Source organism: Aristolochia californica, unplaced genomic scaffold, assembly GCF_029961685.1.
Source record: "Aristolochia californica isolate CCGP_79_NKW_82.1479 unplaced genomic scaffold, dmAriCali1.0.hap1 SCAF_4, whole genome shotgun sequence".
Taxonomy (NCBI): Eukaryota; Viridiplantae; Streptophyta; class Magnoliopsida; order Piperales; family Aristolochiaceae; genus Aristolochia; species Aristolochia californica.
Genome location: NW_027182103.1, coordinates 7,996,599 through 8,018,913, shown reverse-complemented (window position 1 = coordinate 8,018,913; position 22,315 = coordinate 7,996,599). Strand labels below are relative to the sequence as shown.

At 39.0% G+C, this 22,315-nt stretch overlaps 1 protein-coding gene across 1 annotated transcript; it reads left to right on the top strand.

Annotated features, from left to right (window-relative positions):
* The first annotated feature begins 17,228 nt into the window (after positions 1-17,228).
* LOC137962744 (cyclin-dependent kinase inhibitor 5-like) lies at positions 17,229-21,408 on the top strand. The gene is made up of 3 exons (XM_068809785.1): positions 17,229-17,921; positions 20,001-20,204; positions 21,008-21,408. Exons 1-3 carry the CDS (start codon positions 17,479-17,481, stop codon positions 21,075-21,077), a joined length of 717 nt encoding a protein of 238 aa, XP_068665886.1. The 5' UTR covers positions 17,229-17,478; the 3' UTR covers positions 21,078-21,408.
* Positions 21,409-22,315: the final 907 nt, after the last annotated feature.

Sequence of the window (22,315 nt, the reverse complement as noted above, 5' to 3'; positions counted from 1 at the left end):
CCTTAATTGTTGCTATTTGTCTTGCAAATGTTAAACCTCATCTTGAGATTGCCAAGAGTCAACTTTTGAGTGCTTCTGCTATTCCAAAGTTTGATGATGTGTGTGAAACACTACTTCGTAGAACACATGATACCAAATGTACTCATTGTAGATCAGTGTCGTTACAAGGTATGCACTTACTGTGGAAAATATGGCCATTATAAAGAAATATGCTATAAATCAAATGAAAAGTCAGAATTGACAAGGGCTAATCAAGCCTTTATGAGTGATACAAAAGAAGAACATCCCACAACAACAGCTGCACAGAAAAATATTACTGACGAAGAGTATGAGCTATTTCAGAAAATGAAGACTATGCTAGGTTTTTCTCCTAGTTCCTCCTCAACTACTGCTGCCACTACCGCTTCAGGTATGCTATCTGCCACATCTTCATCCTGGATAATTGATTCAGGAGCCTCCGAGCATCTTACAGGTAACAAAAATTTATTACATTCTCTATCTCTAAGTCTTTCACACAAGTTTGTTACCATAGTTGACCGTTCTCAAACCAAAGTCCAAGGGAAAGGTTCCACTTCTATCACCCCATCGCTTCCGCTCACTGATATTCTTTTTGTTCCTACTTTTCCTTTGAACCTATTATCTGTTAGTCAGCTTACAAAATATTTTAATTGCTCGATTACCATCTCACCCACTTCATGTGTCTTTTAGGATCTTGTAACGAAGCAGGTGATTGGTGGAGGCCATGAACAAGGGGAGCTTTACTACTTGGACGTGCCAAAAATCAATATGGTTTCTACTACTGAAAATGAAACACATTTATGGCACAATCAGTTGGGACATCCTTCTGCACAGTCTCTTCATTATATGTTTCCATCTCTTAAAGTTAGGTCAAAATTTTGTTGTGAGGTCTGTCAATTGAGTAAACATCAAATGAGTACATATTCTCCTCGTCCAGAAGTCAAAAGTGTCACTCCAATTTCGTTAATTCATATAGATGTTGGCCCTTGAGTGTCTCTAATATTTCGCAAGAAAAATATTTTATTACTTTTATTGATGATTTCATTCGCACAACTAGGTTGTTTGTCTTTAAGGAACGTTCTGAGATACCATACATTTTTAAGTCATTTCATGCTATGGTACTCACACAATTTGGTGAGAAAATAAAAATTTTCCGGTCTGATAATGCCAAAGAATACATTTCCAAAGACCTTGACTTTTTTTGTCAAGAAAATGGCATTATCCATGAAACATCATGCGCCTACACTCCTCAAAAAAATGATGTAGACGAAAGGAAAAATCGTCATATTCTTGAGGTAGCTCGAGGTTTGTTATATGCCATGAAAGTTCCATACTTTTATTGGCCTCATGCCATCCTTGCGGCTTGATTTCTTATTAATCGTCTACCATCTACTGTTCTTGGTAATAAATCTCCCTACTCTAGATTATTATCGAATGATGATCCATTTTCATTACCATTTTAAGTCTTTGGACGTCAATGTTTTGTTCATAACTCATTACCTGGACACAGCAAACTTGATCCTAAATCTATCAAGTTCATTTTTTTAGATACTCTCATACACAAAAGGGTTAATTATCGGAAGTCTCAAACTGTTTCTGAATAGCTTGAAGATATTCCTTAACTTTGGCACATTCAGGAATAGATCCATGAATACTCTTCCCAATATGAGACTTAATAAACATCAAACTTAATCGATTGAAATTCTCCCAAAGTTCAAATGATGTTTTCTCAATTTGGGTACTGGATTATATGGGTTTCGGAGGTTCATCCACTCTAAGTGCCAAGTCAAGATTCATTTGGGTTATCAGGGTGTTCGCTAATACCTTATCAGAAGTCTCAAACTATTCCAGAATAGCTTGAAGATATTCCTTAGCTTTGGCACATTTAGGAATAGATCCACGAATACTCTTCCCAATATGAGACTTAATAAACATCAAACTTAATCGATTGAAATTCTCCCAATATTCAAATGATGTTTTCTCAATTTGGGTACTGGATTCTATGGGTTTCGGAGGTTCATCCACTCTCTAAGTGCTAAGTCAAGATCCATGCACCCTAATAACAGGTGAAGTTTCTCCTTCCAATCAATATAATTTTCTCCATTTAGGGGAACAATAGAGGAATCAAAGGTTGGGACAGACAAAGTTTGAAGAGCTACAAAAAGTAGACAACAAACTTACATAACATGTAATGAAGCTAATTTTTTTGAATATTTATCGATGTAAATAATCCAAACAAATAAATCAGCGTATCATTATAATATTTCCTATGGGTTTAGATTATAAAACATATGTGACCGATGTCTCTTTATGATGGGCTCAAAAATTTCTTTGTAAAGGAATGTTCTAGGCCTGTAGGCAATCTAGATTTTTTTTAAAATATTTCTTGACTATCCTAATTTATCCCTTAAATAGAACATTTACCCTGTATGGTTACATAATTATATCTCCATGATTAATTATAATTTTTTATGTCATTAAATTTATGTGACTAAACTTAATGTCACCAGACATTTGCATAATTAAGAATGGTGTAGCAATTACTCAACTATTCAAATGTATACCAAAAATATGACATAAAAATAATTTACTAAAATGGTTGTAGTTGCTGATGCTATTACTGATTCTAATTTGTGGCATTATAAGCTTGGTCAAATGAGTGAGAAGGGAATGAAAGTGCTTCAGTCCAAAGGGAAGCTACCAGGGTTGAAAACTATAAATAACAGTTTGTGTGAAGGCTATATCTTTGGTAAGTAGAAAAAGGTTAGCTTCTCTAAGGCTGGAAAGGAGCAAAGGACAATAAAGTTGGAGTTGGTTCACACAGATGTGTGGGGGCCTTCAATTGTTACCTCCCTAGGTGGTTCTAACTACTATGTGACATTTATTGATAATGCAAGCAGAAAGGTATGGGTTTATTTTCTAAAAAAGAAATCAGATGTCTTTGATACCTTCAAAAGATGGAGAGCAATGGTTGAGAATGAGATTGATTTGAAGGTGAAGTGTCTGCAGTCAGATAATGGGGGAGAATACATAGATAATGATTTCAAGCGATATTGTAGTAATAATGGAATCAAGATGAAAAAAACCATACCTGGAAAACCTCAATAAAATGATGTGGCAGAGAGGATGAACAGAACTTTGAACGAGGGTGTTAGGAGCATGAGATTACATGCGGGATTGCCAAAGATATTCTGGTTTGAGGCCATTAGCACCACTACCTATTTTATCAACAAAGGTCCCTCAACACCATTGGATTGCAAAATACCAGAGAGGTCTGGAGCGGCAAAGAGGTAAACCTTTCTTTTTTGAAAGTGTTTGGTTGTGTTTCTTATATTCATATTGATTTTGTTGCTAGAAGTAAACTTGAATCTAAATCTAAAATATGTTTCTTTATTGGCTATGGTGGTACCAAGTTTGGTTGTCGTTTCTGGGATAACCAAAGTCAAAAGGTTATCAGGAGCAAGGATGTGATCTTCAATGCAGGTGTCTTGTATAAAGACATGTTGATAACAGATTCTGAGAGCACAAGCAATGAAGCTAAGAAATTTGAAGTGATTTGGTTGAGAGATCTTCTAGTTATTGAGATGGAGAATGTTGCTCAGGAAGATCAAGAAAACATACCCCAAAAGTAAATTAGAACATTCTTGTGACTGAAGTCAGGAGATCTGCCAGAACTAGCAGACTACCACAAAGGTACTCCCCTGTAGTGAATTATATTCTTTTGGCTAATTAAGGTGAACGAGGGAGTTATGAGGAAGCCATGCAAGTTAATGAATCAACCAACTGAGAGTTGGCCATAAAGGATGAGATGGATTCATTGTTATCCAATTGAACATGGCAGTTGACAAAGTTACCGAAAGAGAAGAAGGCCTTGCAGAATAAATAGGTATACCAAATAAAAGATGAACATGATGGCAACAAGCGGTACAAGGCAAGACTGGTGGTAAAGGGTTTTCAACAAAAACAAAGCATTGACTACACTGAGAATTTCTCTCCAGTAGTGAAATTAACTACTATTAGAACAATGCTTGAACTAGTGGCAAAAGAAGACTTGCACTTAGATAGTTGGATGTAAAGACAACATTTCTTCATGGTGATTTGGAGGAAAGAATTTACATGATGCAATCACAGGGTTTCAAAGGACAAGGGAAGGAGAAAATGGTGTGCAAACTTCAAAAGAGCTTCTATGGACTTAAACAAGCTCCAAGACAATGGTATAAAAAGTTTGACACCTTTATGAATATTAATGGTTTCTTGAGGTGCCAGATAGATCATTGTTGTTATGTGAAGAAGTTTGATGACTTCTACATTATTCTACTGCTATATGTTGATGACATGTTGATAGTAGGTGCTTGGAAACAGGAAATAGGTAAGTTGAAAAGGGAGTTGTCCAAGAAGTTTGCAATGAAGGATTTGGGGGCTGTAAAAAAAATCCTTGGGATGTGGATTACTAGAGACATTGATGTCTTGAAACTATCACAAGAAGAATATGTGAAGAAGGTGTTGAGTAAATTTAACATGAATAATACAAAACCAGTGAGTACTCCTTTGGCTAATCACTTTAGGTTATCTAAAGAGCGACTACCTTCTACAGGGCAGGAGCTGGCAAACATGGTTAACGTTCCTTGTGCTTCTGCTATTGGTAGTCTCATGTATGCCATGGTGTGCACTAGACCAGACATAACTCATGCAGTGGGAGTTGTGAGCAAATATATGAGTAAACCAGGTAAAAAACATTGGGGAGCTGTGAAGTGGATTCTCAAGTATTTGAGAGGCACTACAGACTCAGCCTTATATTTTAGAAAGTAGGACTTGGGATTACAAGATTATGTAGATGTTGACATGGCTGGAGACATTGATGGTAGCAAGAGTACCATTGGATATGTATACACATTGGGTGGTATAATAGTTAGTTGGGTCTCTAAGTTGTAGAAGATAGTTACTCATTCCACCACTGAGGTAGAATATGTTGTTGTGACCGAAGCCATCAAAGAGATGATATGGTTATAGTCTTTTTGGGAAGAATGTGTTGTTTAGTGATGGTCAGAGTGTTATTCATTTAGCAAAGGATCATGTTTATCATGTCAGAACAAAGCACATATATGTGCATTATCACTTCATCAGATCGGCTCTAGAGGATGGAGTCTTAGCACTTGAGAAGATTCAAGGGAGTCAAAATCCGATTGACATATTGACAAAGACTGTTACGATCGAGGAACTGAAGTTGTGTGCAACTTCAGTTGGACTTTTCATTTAAGGATTGAGAAGTTGTTGTTGTTCCGAAGGAGATATTGATGATGGATTAGTCTTCCAGTGGGACATTATTAAATTGTGGAACCTAATTAACGCCTTACGCTGAGTTGGTCACGGATCGACCTTCACGATAAGGTCGTCGTGGGGGTTGGAAGGGGGCAGGAAGCCCCCCTCTCGGGGGTATGGGGCGGAGCCCTCGTCTGAACCACTATATATTGATTGTTGTTTCATTAATGGCAATTTTGGAATTTCACTTTTGTAATGTGGTTGCCTTAGCTTTCTCTTTAAATTGGGGGGTGCGACTATTAGGGTTTTATGATCTTAATCTGAGGAGCATCTCGAGTTGTAGCCCAAGAGGTTAGAGAGAAATACCTGTAAGTGTGCAATTTCTCTTGTAAACTATTTCATCTTCACAATGGATTACTGCAGCGGTGAAAGATAGGACATAGTCTCACCTTGAGGCGAACCTGTATAAATCTTGTTGTGCTTTTCCATGCTTGTTTTTCCCTTCTTCCACGTTTATTATTATTAGTCTTGTTAGTTTGGAATTAAGGCGTTTAATTCCTAACAGTTGTGACCGTAAATAGCCTAGCAAAGTTTGTAGACATGGTGGGGATTATCACGATCAATGAAGCTCAATGGTTGTGCCATAAAAATATCCTCATATAAGGTATCTTGGAGAAACACATTATTTACATCAAGTAGAAGAAGTGACCAACCACAACTTAGGATTAGGCTAAGAATATTTCAAATAGTAGTAGGCATGACAACGGGACTAAAGGTGTCATGATAATCAACCCCAGGTAACTAATTAAGTCCCTTGGTAGTAAAGCGAACCTTATACCCATCAATAAATCCATCAGATAGATATTTAGTATGAAAATTCCATTTGCGATCAACCAAATTTGTGAGGTATCAAAGGGAACAACTTCTCATGTTCCATTCCAAACAAGAGCATCATACTCATTAGACATAGCTTGACGCTACTTGGGATTGGTGAGGGCTTGAGTCATGGTTGTTGGTTCACGGTCGGTAATTACAGAGAGCTGATTTGTGAGGTTTAATTTATTGATGGGTTTGTAAATATTGTTTTTGAAGCTTTTTACAATAACACAGGGAGAGGAAGCAGAGTAGTTGGAAGTAGGTAGGGAAGGTAGGTGTGAGTTAGTCGATGAGGGAGGTGTTGGAGGAGGTGAGGTAGTGGAGTGGGACTAGGTGTGAGGTCTTAAACGGATCTTGTACAGGGTGAAGAGGTCAAAGATGTGGTTGATGTGCCAATAACTAGAAGTAATGACATAAAAAAGCACTAGTGAGAATGTGTCAGATGAAAGACTTTTAAGGTAAGACTGAAGTGTAGTGAAGGGGAAGATAGACTCAACAAATTTAATATGACGTAATGTATAAAGATGAGAGGTGGTGGGTTCAAGACATAGATAGGGACTTTGAGTGGTAGAATACCCAAGAAAGACACAAGGAGATGAACGAGGAGTGAGTTTGTGGGAGGAGTATAACCTTGGCCACAAATAATAGAGACAACCAAAATTTTGAAGTTTAGAGTAGTTTGGAGGAGTGACAAAAAGTGTGGCAAATGGAGAAATAAGATTAAGTGTGGGAGTAGGTAGACGGTTGATGAGATAGACAATAGTGAAGAATGCATATGACCAGTAAGATAGAGGTATGGATGCATGAAAAAAAAGAGATAGACCTATTTCGATAATATGACAATGTCAACGTTTGGAATATCCATTGTGTTCAGGGGTATGTTGAGGGGATGTAAGATGAGATGTCATTGGTAACCAGAAAGGTGGACATTGCTTTATATTGCTCCCCATTATCAGAATAGAGTGTTTTAATCCATTTACCAAAGAAGTTTTCAACAAGAGATCTAAACTAAACAAATATATCAAACACATGGGATTTTCTTTTGAGAGGGTAAAACAAGATATACTTTATAAAGTGATTGACAAAAATAACATAATATTTGAAATCATCAATAGAATAAATAGGAGAGGTCCATACATCCAAGAAAATAATTTCAAGAGGGGAAGAAGAGACAAGAGAGGAGTGGGATAATGGTAATTTGTGACTCTTATTTCATTGACAAGAATTGCAATTGAAATTAAAATTTAGAAGACACGATTAATTTAACTAAAAAGTAAAAAACAATGTGTCATAGAATTGGAGATGATGGATGACCTAAGTGATGATGCCACACAGACAAAGTGATTCTGACACTGGAAAAGGATACTAACGATGAAGATGGAGTTGAGGACGATAGCCACCTGTACACACCATTCTGAGTTTGACCTTACACAAGTGTTGCGCCCACGCGAAGATTCTTCACAAGAAAAGAAGTAGGTAAAAATTCAATGGAAGTATGATTAGATTGACAGAATTGGGATATAAAAATAAGATTTTTTTGCATGGTAGGAACACAAAAAATATTATTTAACAAAATGTGCAAGAGGGTGTTGAGATATTTATATCGGGTCCGTCCTTATATAAGATCCATGTGGTCGCTTTCCTAAAAGGTCGAGCCTTTTAGCACACTGGTTTCAACATGGTATCAGAGCAGGTTGGTCTCGAGTTCGAATACCATTCCCGCCAGGTTTCCACGATTGTCCCTGTGCGCTTTCTACGAGCGCTGAATTTCCACGGGTTTCCTGTGCGAGGGAGTGTTGAGATATTTATATCGGGCCAGTCCTTGTATAAGATCCATGCGGTCGCTTTCCTAAAAGGTTTGAGCCTTTTAGAGCACTGGTTTCAACAGAGGGTGTAGAGAGATATTTGGAACCGATATAAGTAATAGGGAGACTCGTGCCATCACCAATCACAATGTTGGTAGTGTCATCATAAGAAGTATGAGTAGAGAGATTACTCAAGTTGGTGGTAACATAGTGTGATACTCTACTATCCAAAATCCAAGGAGAACCAGTAGGAGAGTTAGCATTGCAAGATGTGCTTGTGGTTGTCATGGGGCTAAAGAGCGAGGTTGCCAGTGAGGAGATTGGCAAGAAGCCTGCGGGTGTAGGCAAGAGTGGTTGCATTTGACGCAAGACAAGACATTGTGGAACGGTGTTTCCTTTTTCTTAACACCAGTGGCAACGACCGATGTAGGGTCAAGGTTGAGATCGACCATCCGACGTGATGTTGTTGGTGAGACCTAAGACAGGAGTTGTCGGTAGGCAGTAGGAGGACGCCCTGGGTTGTCGTTGATTATTATTACATGACTTGCCAGAATTGGAGTAAGAATTGGCGGGATTTTCAAAAACTGGAAGTGGAGAGAAGTGAGTTTGATGGACACATAGTGAGAGTTCCTTGTTGATGAGTTTATCAAAAGAAATTGGTGTGTCACGGCCAATGATAATATCAACAAGTGGTTTGTAATCATCATCAAGTCCATCATAAAATTTCTTAGTGAGATCCTCTTCATCCATAGGTATTCCTAGGGTTGCAAGTTCATCAGCACGTGTTTTAATAAACTGCATATACTCAAAAATTGTTTGAGATCCCTTTGGCATGCTTGAGTTGTTCTCCAATTTGATTGATGTGATTGTGTGAAGGTCGGACATATGTACAGGCCAGAGTATTCTAGGTTTCATAAGAGGTCCTTGATTGAGTGATAAGAGGAATAAAAAATGACACGATAGAGTCGCCAAGAGCACCAAACTCAGCTTGTCTTGACGAAGCCTTGAATGGTATTTTGGATTGGGAGTGGCAAGATTATTTATTGTCTTTGTCGCTAAGGGTGTGGGATGAGAGCCATCAACAAATTTGTAGAGATCATAACCAATAAGGATGACCTCCATTTGAAGCTTCCAAAGAAGTTAATTAGTGGATGTTGTAAAAGAAAGCATGGGTGCCTAGGAAAGCGTGATGAACAGTGATAGGCACAAGGCTCAAGGTTAAGTCTTGGAACAGTAGCAACGAAATAAAATTTTCTCAGGACTCAACCATAACAAAAGAAGAAAAAAATAAACCCAGATTTCTCCTTACTGTCGTGTGAAGCTTCTCAACGCTACCAATTTTTTTTCTATTGGGCATCTTTAACCTCAGTGTAGAGAGAGATAGCAAAGAAGAGAAAAGGGGGGAAAAAACACCTCGGTGTATGCTTAGTGTAGAGGGAGAGAGCAGAGAAGAGAAAAAAGAAACACCTCGGTGTGTTCGGGTTTGGGAGATCTGCATCTCTGCAGTCCTCGTTTTTTCTTTGGTAGCCGAGAGAGGAAGTGTAGAGGCTCTGCCTGATTTGCTTCTAGCTTGAAGTGTTTGGGTGTCGGCAAGTCTCTGGGAACTACCAGGATCTCCATACAGTTTTACACTATTTTCTTTATTGATCTTTGCTGGATTTTCACAAATCTGTCCTTTAGTTATCTACGGTGCTAGATTTATTTATCGGTTGTGATTTGAGAATGTTGTAAACACTATGAACTTTTTCTCCCTATGATGAAATAAATGTAACAGTCTGGGGACGTAGCCAAAGTTGGGCGAACCACGTTAAAACAGTGTATTGTTATTTTTGTTTCCTAGTAAATCTAGTTAGAATTTTATTAACAACTGGTATCAAAGCAAGGTTGTAGAGAAATTCAGTAACGATTCAAAAGATAACTAGATTTGAGTGGGAGCAATGGTCGTAGATGAAGGGAAGGTGAAAATTGAAAAGTTCGATGAGGCGGATTTTGGTTTTTGGAAAATGCAAATAGAGGATTATCTGTATCAGAAAAATTTATATCTACCACTTGAAGGATGAAGAGTGGAAACTCTTCGACAGAAAAGCCCTTGGAGTTATCCGATTATCGTTATCCCGCAATGTTGCTTTCAACATAACAAAGGAGAAGACCACAATAGGTCTCATGAAGGCTCTTGCCAGTATGTATGAGAAACTGTCAACCCTCAAATAAAGTGTATCTGATGAGGCGATTTTTTAATTTGTGGATGACAGAAGGAGCATCAGTAGATCAACATATCAACGAACTCAATACAATTACAACCCAATTGAGTTCAGTTGAAATTGAATTCGACGAAGAAGTACATGCATTGATACTTTTGTCTTTCCTACCAGAAAGATGAAATGTCACCATTACAGTAGTGAGTAGCTCGTCAGGAAGCAATAAATTAAAATTCAATGATGTTCATGATCTAGTTCTCAGCAAAGAAATCAGAAGAAAAGCGTCAGGTGAAGCGTCAACTTCTTCAGCATTGTCTACAGAGGCAAGAGGAAATAGACCTGGCAGGTCAATCCATTGAGGCAAATCTCAAAATAGAAAGTCTCAATCCAGAAATCCAAACAATTCTTAGAACTCAAAGACCGTCAAGTGCTGGAATTACGAGAAGATCGGGCATTACAAAAATCAGTGCAACAGTGCACCGAAGGATCAGGAGGTGAAAGTAGAAGCAAATAAAGCTTCCTCCTCAGGGAATGATGATACATTTTTATGTTCTTTGGAGAGAAAGGAGGAGTCTTGGGTGTTAGACTATGGAGCATTGTTGCACGCTATCTCGTAGAAAGAACTCTTCAAGAAATATGTGTCCAAAAACCTTGGTAAGGTATATCTCGGTGATAATCAACAGTGTGATATTGTAGGCAAAAGTGTTGTGAAGATTAAGTTGAATGGGTTTGTATGGGAGCTGAAAAATGTCAGGCATATTCCCGACCTGAAAAAAAAACTTAATCTCAGTAGGGCAGTTAACCAGTGAAGGCTACACCACGACCTTCCATGGTGATGATTGGAAGATTTCGAAGGGTGCATTGGTGGTTGCACGAGGAAAGAAGAGTGATACTCTTTACATGACAGCAAAAACATGTTGTACAATTGCAGTTGCAGTAAGCAACCAAAGTTCCAACTTGCGGCACTAGAGACTTGGCCACATGAGTGAGAAAAGAATGAAGATTAAGCTTTCCATGGGGAAACAATCAGGTTTACAATTAATAGAAATTGACATGTGCGAACCTAAGGCCATTTGGTCTAGTGGTATTTTCTTTACATCAGGTGCGTCAGGTCGCGAGTTCGAATCTCGCCACGCCCCTCTAAAAAAAATAAAAAAGAATTTGACATGTGCGAGGATTGCATACTTTGAAATCAGAAGAGAGTTAGCTTTCAGACACACGGCAGAACTCTGAAGAAGGAAAGTTTGGAGCTCGTTCATTATGATGTTTGGGGGCCAACAACTGTTTCATCCATTGGTGGAAAACACTACTTCGTGACATTCATCGATGATCACTCTTGGAAGGTATGAGTTTACTTTCTAAGTCACAAATCTGAAGTGTTTGATACTTTCAGAAGATGGAAAGTCACGGTTGAAAATGAGACAGGTCTTAATATAAAAAAAGCATAGGACTGATAATGGGGGTGAATATGAAGACACCAGATTCAAGAAGTTTTGTTATGATCATGGGATTCGAATGGAGAGAATCGTGCCAGGTACGCCTCAACACAATGGTGTAGTTGAGCGTAGGAACAAAACTTTGACTGATAGAGTCATAAGTATGCGTATGCAGTTAGGCCTACCAAAGAAATTCTGGGCAAAAGTAGTCAACACAACAACTTATTTGATCAACCGAGGTCCATCAGTTCCATTGGAGTACAAAATACCGGAAGAGGTATGGAGCGGAAAGGAAGTAAAACTATCACACCTTAAAGTTTTTGATTATAGGGCGTATATGCACATCAGTGATCAAGGCAGGAATAAGCTTGATGCCAAATCCAAGAAATATAGCCTCATAAGTTATGACGAGGATGAAAACAAAAAGGTGATCCACTACAGAGATGTGATTTTCAATGAAAGAGTGATGTACAAGGACAAACATACTGCAGACGCCAATAACTCAGTAGAGAGTGAGCCAGTAAATGCAGATGTAGATGAGGTCCCAGATAATTTTGTAGCAAGCCCTCAGCTAGAGGAATCTATTAAACATAATAGTGCACAATAGTCTGACACATCACAGTATCCTGCTCTAGCTCCTATATTGAGAAGATCTTCTCGACCTCATGTCCGCAATATGAAATACATAAATTGTCTACTATTGACTGATGGAGGAGAACCTGAATGCTATGAAGAGGCATGTCAAACTGAAGATGCTAGCAAGTGGGAGCTTGCTATGAAAGATGAGTTGAATTCTCTAATCTCGAACAAGACATGAGAATAAGTTGAGTTACCCATAGGGAAGAAGGCCTTTCATAAAAAATGGATATATCTGAAAGAAGAACACGATGGCTCTAGGAGATACAAAACCCAACTAGTTGTCAAAGGATTCCAACAGAAGGAAGGAATTGACTACACCGACATTTTTTCTCCTGTTGTGAAGCCCAATACTATCAAAATAGTGTTGAGTGTTGTTGCTACTGAAGATCTCTATCTAGAGCAGTTGGATGTGAAAATTGCATTTCTTCACGGAGACTTAGATGATGAGTTATATATGCATCAACCAGAAGGTTTCTCAAAAGAGAAGAAAGAGAATATGGTGTGAAAATTCAAAAAGAGTTTGTATGGTTTGAAACAGGCCCCAAGACAGTGGTACAGAAAGTTTGATAGTTTCATGCATAAGGAAGGTTTCCAGAAATGCAATGCCGATCACTGTTGCTACTTCAAAAGGTACACGTCTAATTATATCATTTTGCTACTTTATGTGAATGATATGTTAGTAATTGGCTCAAATATGGATGAGATCAAAAGCTTGAAACGACATTTGTCAAAAGAATTTGACATGAAAGACTTGGGTCTAGCAAAGAAGAATCTCGGAAACGTAAATCACAAGAGTTAATCAAAGTGGAGTTTTGCAGTTGTCTCAAACAGAGTACATCAATCGTGTTTTGTAGAGATTCAACATGAGTAATGCCAAGCCAGTTGGCACACCCTTGGACAAACACTTATGCCTATCCAAGGATCAGTCCTCTCACACGAAAGAAGAGAGAGAGTTTATGGATAAGGTTCCCTACGCCTCAGCCATTGGTAGTTTGATGTATGTAATAGTCTGTACGAAACCAAATATTGGCCATGTAGTGGGAGCTGTTAGCAGATTTATGTCAAACCTAGGTGAGACCCACTGGAAAGCAGTAAAGTGGATCTTGAGATATCTACAAGGCACCATAGATAAGTGTTTGTACTTTTGGTAAAGGTGAATTGAAAGTACAACGGTACGTAGATGCAGATTTTGTAGGAGAAGTTGATCATCGAAGAAGCATCACTGGTTATGTGTTTACCGTGGGCACAACAGCTGTTAGTTGGATATCACAGATATAGAATATTGTTGCATTATCCACAACTGAGGCTAAATATCTAGCAATAACAGAAGCCAATAAAGAGATGATATGGCTTCAAGGATTATTAACCGAGCTGGGATTCAAACAAAAGATGAATGCTTTGTACACTAACAGTCAAAGTGCGATACATCTAGCAAAGAATTCAGCATTTCTTTCTAGAACCAAGCATATTGGATTACGTTATCACTTCATCAGATCTCTGTTAGAGGATGAGGTGCTAACACTGAAGAAAATCCAAGGTAACAGAAATCCTACATATATGCTAACAAAAATAGTGACTATTGATAAACTGAAGCTATGTTTAGGTTCAGTTGACCTGCAAGAATGACGAGACCAAGAAAGAGTTGCTGCATTGATATGTGTGAAGACAAATTAAAATCAGTCTTCAAGTGGGAGATTGTAAAAAGAGGCATGAGCGCTTAGGAAAGTGTGATGGACAGTGATAGGTACAAGGCTCAAGGTTAAGTCCCAGAACAGTAGCAACGAAATAAAAAAATTTTGGGACTCGACCGTAACATAAGAAGAAAAAAATAAACCTAGTTTTCTCCTTACTGTCGTGTGAAGCTTCTCGACATTGCCGATTCTTTTTCTGTTGGGCGTCTTCAACTTCAGCGTAGAGGGAGAGAGTTGAGAAGAGAAAAGGGGGAAGAAGCTCCTCGGTGTACCCTCAATGTAGAGGGAGAGAGCAGAGAAGAGAAAGAAGAAACACCTCAGTGTGTTTGGGTTCGGGAGATCTGCGTCTTTGTAGTCCTCGTGTTTTCTCTGGTAGCCGAGAGAGGAAGTGTAGAGGCTCTATCTGGTTTGCTTCTGGCTTGAGGTGTTTGGGCGTCGACAAGTCTCAGGGAACTACCAGGATCTCCATACATGTTTACACTAATTTCTTTATTGATTTTTGTTGGATTTTCAAAAATTTGTCCTTCTGTTATCTGCGGTACTAGATTGACCTATGGGTTGTGATTTGAAAATGTTGTAAACACTGTGAACTTTTTTTCCCTATGATGAAATAAAAACAGTAGTTTGTGGACTTAGCCAGAGTTGAACCTGGTTAAAACAATGTTATTATTTGTTTCCTAGTAAATCTAGTAAGAATTTTGAGTTGAAAGAATTATGGATGTTGATTACAATAAGAGGTTTAGTTGATTCCTAGGCATTAGAAAATGGTGGTTTGAGTCTTTTGAGGAGCCATGATTATAAAGTGTAGTGGCTTTCGGAGGCTCTGCCTGAGTTGGGGGGTGGGGGTTGGGGACAGTGAAGAGTAGAGGGTTGTAGAGAGGGAGGTTGCGGGATGGTGGAAGCCCGTTCTGGTGGCTGAGTTGCGGTTGTCAGCGGCACCTAGTGCATTGTTAGAACTCCGCTTATGCATGGACGAGTATGTGGCGTAGAGAGAAATTTCCGAAGGGGGGTTATAGGGGCGAGGTAGAGTACGAGAAAAAAAAAATTCTAGAGATTGGGAGAAAGAAAAGAGATGACGGATAGATGCTACAACAACGGGCAAGAGGAAGTTGGGCTCTTGGTCTTCAGCGACGAGAAGAAGAATAAGACTATGATGTATTGTGCCCACTCTGAAATCATATAGAAATTCTGAGAGAAGAAAACAAAAAATTTTGAGAGGCGCAATAAAGTTTATAATTCCTATTTAACTTCATCTACGTGTAGCTAGATAAAGAGTATAATTTGAGATAATCATATATCTCTATCAATTGAGCCCCTTCTTGCTCAAACGGAAGCTCTACCGAACAGAACAAGTAGTCCCTTCCTTCAACACGCGCACAACTAGGAGCCACTATGCGGAGAGAGAAAAAGGAGAATTCTAGCAAAGCTGAGACAAAGAGAGGAGGGGAGAGGAGGAGAACAAATCTCATTAGAAATCTCTCAGTAGAAAATAAAAGAGATGTACAATGATTGATTGATAGAATAAACAGAGAGGACACAAAGGCTGAAGGCAACATCATTGTAAATGTCGCCTAAAATATCGAAATGACGGATTGAGAATGCTCCCTTCTTCTCTCTCTCTATCTTTTGTTTAGTCACGAATGATTGGGAACCGAGAGAGAGGTTACATGCATGCACAGTCACGAGTGCGTGGATCCGCAAGTTTCTTCAACCCACCAAACAACACCAAACTGCGAGTCTGAGACTCAGAGAGAGAAGCGAGTCTCGTTGAGAGTCTTTTGACGACGCCAAAAGCCAAAAGCTGCTCCTCACTCCGCTCTAGGCCATCTTGTGACTTCGGATTCTCTTTCTTCATTTTCTCTTTCTTTAAAAGAACCCTCTTCCTTTCAAACCTCCCCGCCATCGCCTTCTGGTCGACTTTATGGTGCATGTACTTGCGGGAAAAGAAAAACAGAGGAAAATGTTATTAGCCATCCATCTGAAAACTGAATGATGCTAAATGCGAGTGTAATGATTCGCACGGCTGACACGTACGGCCGAGGGAATCAGGGGAAGAAAACGGACGGATGAGGATTCACCGCCAACTCCGTCTCCTCTCGTTGGATTACTAATTGGATTTAGGGTTTAGGGTTTCGGGATTCCCGGGACCATTAGGTCTCCCTGACCTGAACGATTTGCCACGTGGCCCAATTACGTTGTTCATTTTTGGCGGGAACTTGTCTGTGAAAGATTCCCCCTTCAGTCAATGGCGGCAATCGGCAAGTGCAAAAGCCCTCGTCTTATTATTAAAACTTGGGTTAAGAACCAGCAGGCCGCACTTATTACCCCCCTGCCCTTGGCTTCTTCATTCAAGTTTTTCCTCTGAAGTTAACGCTCCACAGTTGAATTCAATTTGATTATTCTCTCTTTAACACTGTAAAAAATGCTCTCGATTCTCAAATCTTCTCCTCAGCTCCTCGTTTTCTTTCTCTCTGCTTGCTGCCTTCACTGCTCACCCATTCGTGAAGGGTTAAACGTTCAGATAAGTAAAGAGGGAGAGCTGGTGATTCGAATCCCAGTAAATGTATTGAACTCACGGAGTTGATAACCCAAAAGCAAATGGTTGTAAAAACAAAAAATAATGCCAGAGAGCATGAGCGGTGCTTTTAAATGCCTAAAATCTATGGGATTGTTAGATTGAAGAGGCCACTCTGATATCCGATATGAGAATCCGAACACAACTATACCTGTTTTCGGGAACAAAAATGCTGATATGAATGGAGTATAGACTCTAGATTTGGAACCGGAGAGTATAGACTCTAGTTTCAACCGGAGAGTTTAAAATTGGGGACGGAGGGAAATGAGAAGGGAGGCCATTCAGAAGCAGGGTCCAAGGACTCCATATTGACAGAGAGCGCCCTTCTTCTTTTCGTTTTTTGTTTTTTTACTGTTTTCAAGGGAAAACCAGGAAAAGAAGACTTTCCACCTCTGCGTTTTTTGGATTCTGGAGAGGGTAGGGTATCCAATGGCTTGGTTGTCAAGTCATGCATTTAATTTTCTCAGCATTTTATCGGGTAGACCTGCTTCTCGCCATGACAAGGAACCCATTTCATTTGTAATTGTTTAGCTCTTTCATCTGTTGATAAATTCGACAATCTCGTACACTCTTTACCTGTACTAATACTATATTTAATTCTTTTATATATAATTATTCCTATTTCTCTTCATTCTCCAAAATATCACGATATGGCGGAACTGGGATATTGCATTACCCTCTCTCCTGTTCTCTGCAGATAAAATCCCCTTTTTTCTTCCAGGTCTCTCCTACTCTCTTAACCACCAACAAACCAACTTCCCTCCTCCCTCCTCCCTCCTCCCTCATTCCCTTGGGTTTTTCTTTTCCTACCCTACGCTTTCTCTCTTCCACTTGTATTACCTTCTTTCCTTTCCTTTCCTTTCCTTTTTCTCTCTACTCTGCTCTTATTCGAACCCTCTTTCTCTTTCTTACTGCGTATGCTTTCTGGTTTTCTTGTTTCTACATGAAATTGCAACAGCAGTAGTGGGAGTTTTCAGTGGCATGGGGAAATACATGCGGAAGGCGAAGATGACGGGGGAGGTCGCGGTCATGGAAGTCTCCCAGTCTTCCCTTGGTGTGCGGACTAGAGCCAGAACCCTGGCTATGCAAAAACCTGCTGTTAATCCAACCACCGTTGCATCCAGTTGCTATCTCCAACTGCGTAGCCGAAGACTGCTGAAGCAAGTTGTGCCCCACGAGGCTAAGAAAACTAAGGAACCCGGCTGTAAAGAAAAAGCTAACCCTATTCCGAGGCTTGTTTCTGCTTCGCTGAATTCCGGTTCTGTTAGGCCGGTTTCTTTGGGTTGTCCGAAGAAGAATGGCGACGCTGATGTTGTCGAGGGGCCTTTGTCAACGGTTCCTCCCGTGGAGGGCTCGCCGGAAAACGAGGTTGGTCTGGAGGCGTCGTTTGGGGAAAATATTTTGGATACAGAAGGAAGAGAAAGGTGGGTTTGATTATTAGGCGTTGTTTGAAGCTATCTCTCTCTCTCTCACACTCTATCGATATATATATATTTGTTTCTGGGCTTGAAGTGTTATTTATGGAGGACTTTCTGCTCAAAGGGTTTATTTCTGTGTTTTGATTTATGCATCCTAATGTGTCATTTTTTTTCTCTCTCGCCGTTCCGTTTATATTTTGGGGTAATGAAAAACATTGTTTCTAGGGTTTTTTGTTTTTCGTCAAACTGCTATAGTTTAGTTTTTTTCTTCCGTTCTTGTTATGGTGGCCAGGAGAAAATAACCGGGCTTGTACCGTAGCTTTTTTCTCTTGATTAACTTAAAAGTTTCTATACCTCTCCAGTAGGGCGTTTTCCTGTCATTTAACTCTTTCCGGTGTGTGTTTCTGGTGTTCTGTGGCACCTGGTGGTGCGGAAACAGCTTGACTAGATGCTTTTTCAGGGCTTTGTGTCAGGGTTTTCATCCTTGAACGAATTTGTTTGTTCTCATACATATTTTACTTTTTTTAAGACTAGACTCATGTTTTCGTACGCCAAAGACTTATATTTTACATTTTTTTGTTTTGCAACTTGTTTTTTTCGGAGAAACCTCTTTTCTTTGAGGGTTTTCATGTAAAAAAAGTTCCTTCTCGCTCCTTCCTTTTTCTCTGGAAACAGCTACGCACTAGCATAGTTCTGGCCTGTGGAGTTCGAAAATTTCTTGTTGTGGTCTTCATTTTCTAAGTTCTATCCTCTGTTTTTCGTATTTCCCCTACTTTCTTCGCTTCCAAGTCATGTAAAGATCATCTGTACTGGTTCGTGACTGATACCAGATTTATAAATTGTACGTATGCATCGCCCCTTTAGTAACTTTATCTTGAAGGTATTAAAACTTTTCAGACCTGTGAAAAAGAGCATGAAAGAGCCGGAGAGTCTAATCAGATATTACAATGTTGCTCTCTCTGAGCAAAGAGATTCTCTTTGTGGCCATTTCATCTCTGTTGGGAGCTGCATTACCTTGTTTGACATATTTGCCGCATTTGAAACTGGGACTCTGCTTCAGTTGATCTCTTTTGGGCTGCACACGTCTGAGACTGATTTTAAATATGGAAGTGTGGTCTGTTTCTAGAACGTGGGTACTGTCAAAACCCCTTGGGCATTATTTATTGCATGGGACTGAGTCTTACTTCACTGAAGTTGGAGTTATTACTCTGTTCCCCTGTTAGTTCTTCTCCTCTGTAAAGCTCTTTTCTCTCTCTTTTTGTGTCTTTTCTCTTTTCTAAATGCTGAATATACTTGCTACGATGGTTTTACTATTAGTAAGGTTGATTTGATTAACAAATTTAGATTTATTTTCTCCATTCAATTTTGATTTATTTTATTGAAATATTCATGTATTATTACTTCGAATCTAGGGGTGTCATGGCCACCTAAATGAACAAATAAGTAAATCAAACTATCTGGAGCTGTTTCTTTCATGGGACCGAGTCTTCCTTAACTGAAGTTGGGAGTTATTACTCTGTTCCCCTGTTAGTTCTCCTCTGTAAAGCTCTTTTCTCTTTCTTTTTGTGTCTTTCTCTTTTCTGAATGCTGAATATACTTGCTACGATGGTTTTATTATTAGTAAGGTTGATTTGATTAACAAATTTAGATTTATTTTCTCTATTCAATTTTGCATTATTTTATTGAAATATTCATGTATTATTACTTCGAAGCTAGGGGTGTCAGGGCCACCTAAATGAACAAATAAGTAAATCATACTATCTGGAGCTGTTTCTTTCAAAGGCAGGTTTGTTTTTTCTTTAGTATGTGTTTTATCTAAACATATACTTTCATACGTATTTATATGAATGTGTAAATGTTATGTGCTTGAGCTTTGATATTGTATAGCTGTTTCTCTTTGGGCTATAATTCACTGGAAAGATGTGCTCTATAATCAAAAAGTCCTGGCAAGCTGTAGATGATATTGACAATGTTCAGCTAGTGTCTCTTTCCTGATTGTTAGTTATATAATCTTCTACTGCCTTCAACCTTCTTGTTCAAGTTATTATTGAGTATTGACCGTTGCCTTTCTTTCACCATTTTCAGGAGATTCAGGGAGACCACACCTTCCAGTTTAATAAGGGCTTCAGAAAACCCGGGAACCCCCAGTTCTACTACCAGGCCAACAACCCTATCTGCTTCACAACATAGAATACATGGCACAATGTGCAGAAATATTCCAACAACTAATGAGATGGAGGAGTTCTTTGCTGATGCGGAGCTACAGCAGCAGAGAATATTTACACAAAAGTATATTTTCTACACACTTGAGCTTCATTGTTAAATTTTCATTTCTGTGAGGTCTTTGCGAGTTGATTTTGAACTCCTCGAATGGGAGTTTCTTCTTCAAAATTGAGTTAGATGATGTAAAAAACTTTAGTAGTTTGTCGATTTTCTGGAGTTTATGTAATGGGGCCTAAGATTTGAATTTGCACAGCAGCTGTGCAAACTAAGCGAGCATGTGGTCTTGTGTGCATAGTAGTGTTCTTTCTATAACAAGGTGGGACCATTCTTAGAGGTGAAGATTTTCTTTTTAGTGTATATATTGATTTTGATTGAAGTAGTTGTGGGTCTAAAAACGCCGGTTTTTTCAATTGTATTCAATAGCCAGTGATCAGGGTTGTCAATCAGCTGGCTGTTTTGAAAGAATAGTTAACATTTTGGTTTCATTCATACTGTTGATCGAGGCAATGGAGTTCCATTGTCTGGTTTTTTGCATGCATGTAAGAGTTTGCAGTTTTATTAAGTGCTCTGAGGTTTTGAGGTAAAACACCACTAGGTAAAAGGCTCGAGTTTAGGCTTACAGGATAGCATTTTTCCTTCAAATCCCAACGGTGATCAGTATTGTAAGCTCCCTTGTGATGGAACCAGGGAAGGGAAAGTGAACGGACATGTAGTGAAATTGTTTTAAGTACTACTGAAGCTGGTGCTGCAATTTGTTTTTTCTTTGAAGTTGGAACCACTCTGGTAAAGTAGTGCGTTTTGACGTTTTGGTTCAATGTCGTTTGGAACATAGGAAAGGCTGATGATATTCTGGTGTTGAACTGGTACAGGTACAATTATGACCCAGTGAATGATTTACCTCTGCCCGGGCGGTACGAGTGGGCGCCATTGGATGGATAGCCGGTGCTGTATTGCCCAGTGTTTTCGACTTGTAAAGCAAGGTGTCTGAAGCTGATGTTATAATGTGTAGTCTAATGATCTGTAACATAGACTGTAGAGTTAGTGAAAGATAAAAAATCCGTCTTCTAACAGATCATATTAGAGGTTCTGACGGGCTCAGTCATTTATCTTATGTTTCTGTCTGACAAAATGTATACCAGTTAGGTGGATGGTCAGAGATGATATAGTGGGTACTGGGTAGGGGCAAAATCCCTGGTTTTGTTTTTGTCTATACTCTTCTATACTGTGTCTGTTGCCGAAGCAAATAAATTTTGAACTCGTTTCCCGTCTTCATCTTTTGTATGGTGCTGTTCCTGTTGTTGTTCGATTCTTGCCGTGGTTCATACTCTTTTAACTCTCACCTGCAGTTAAAGCTTCTCTGGTAAGAACTGTTAATCCACTACTGCACCATTGGCAGCTCTTCCCAGGTCGCCTGGCGAGAATCTTGTCTAGCAAAAGCACGACACTGCTTTGATATTCTCCCCCTTGTTTTTACCATGGGTAACAACTTCAAGGCGTGTTGAATTGAAGAGAATCTCTTAGCTGTTGAATTGTTGGGTACCCTCTTCTTCCTCGGCGACGTTTTTGAGTTTATAAGATTCCCACAAACTATTAAATATCAATGGGTTATTGATTTGAATTTTAAGTAAATTCAAAGTGAACAATTACTGGTACTGACAAAATTCCATTTTTCACATGAAATCCCACGTTTAAACAGTGGGAGTTTTACTCGTTCTCTCTAAACCTCGCAGACATTTATAATCTCTGCGTATTGTAGTGACCAATTACAGCTTTTCTGGTAAAAAAAGCAAAAACTGATTAAAACCTGCTTTTAAATGAGTATTGACTATTTAATCGTTTACGTGATTTTTGGTTTACTTATTCAATCTGGATTCTCGGACCTGAACACACTCACTAAAGGACAAGAAGGGTGTGGGCGACTTGAGATGCCTCATTACTTTATTCTACATAAAAAAAAGTGTGTGTAACTTAAGACTGTTTGGCTGCATAGAAAATAGAGAAAAGAAAAAACGAAGAGAGAAAACACAAAAAAGGAACAAATATTATTTTCTCATGTTTTAATGCCTATGGAAAATTTATCTCTTTCAAGTCTCTCTTTCTTTTTTTATTTTTTATTTTCTCCCCTTCTCCTAAACCCCATATTTTCTAAACATGAAACCCTAGAATCTAACATGGTA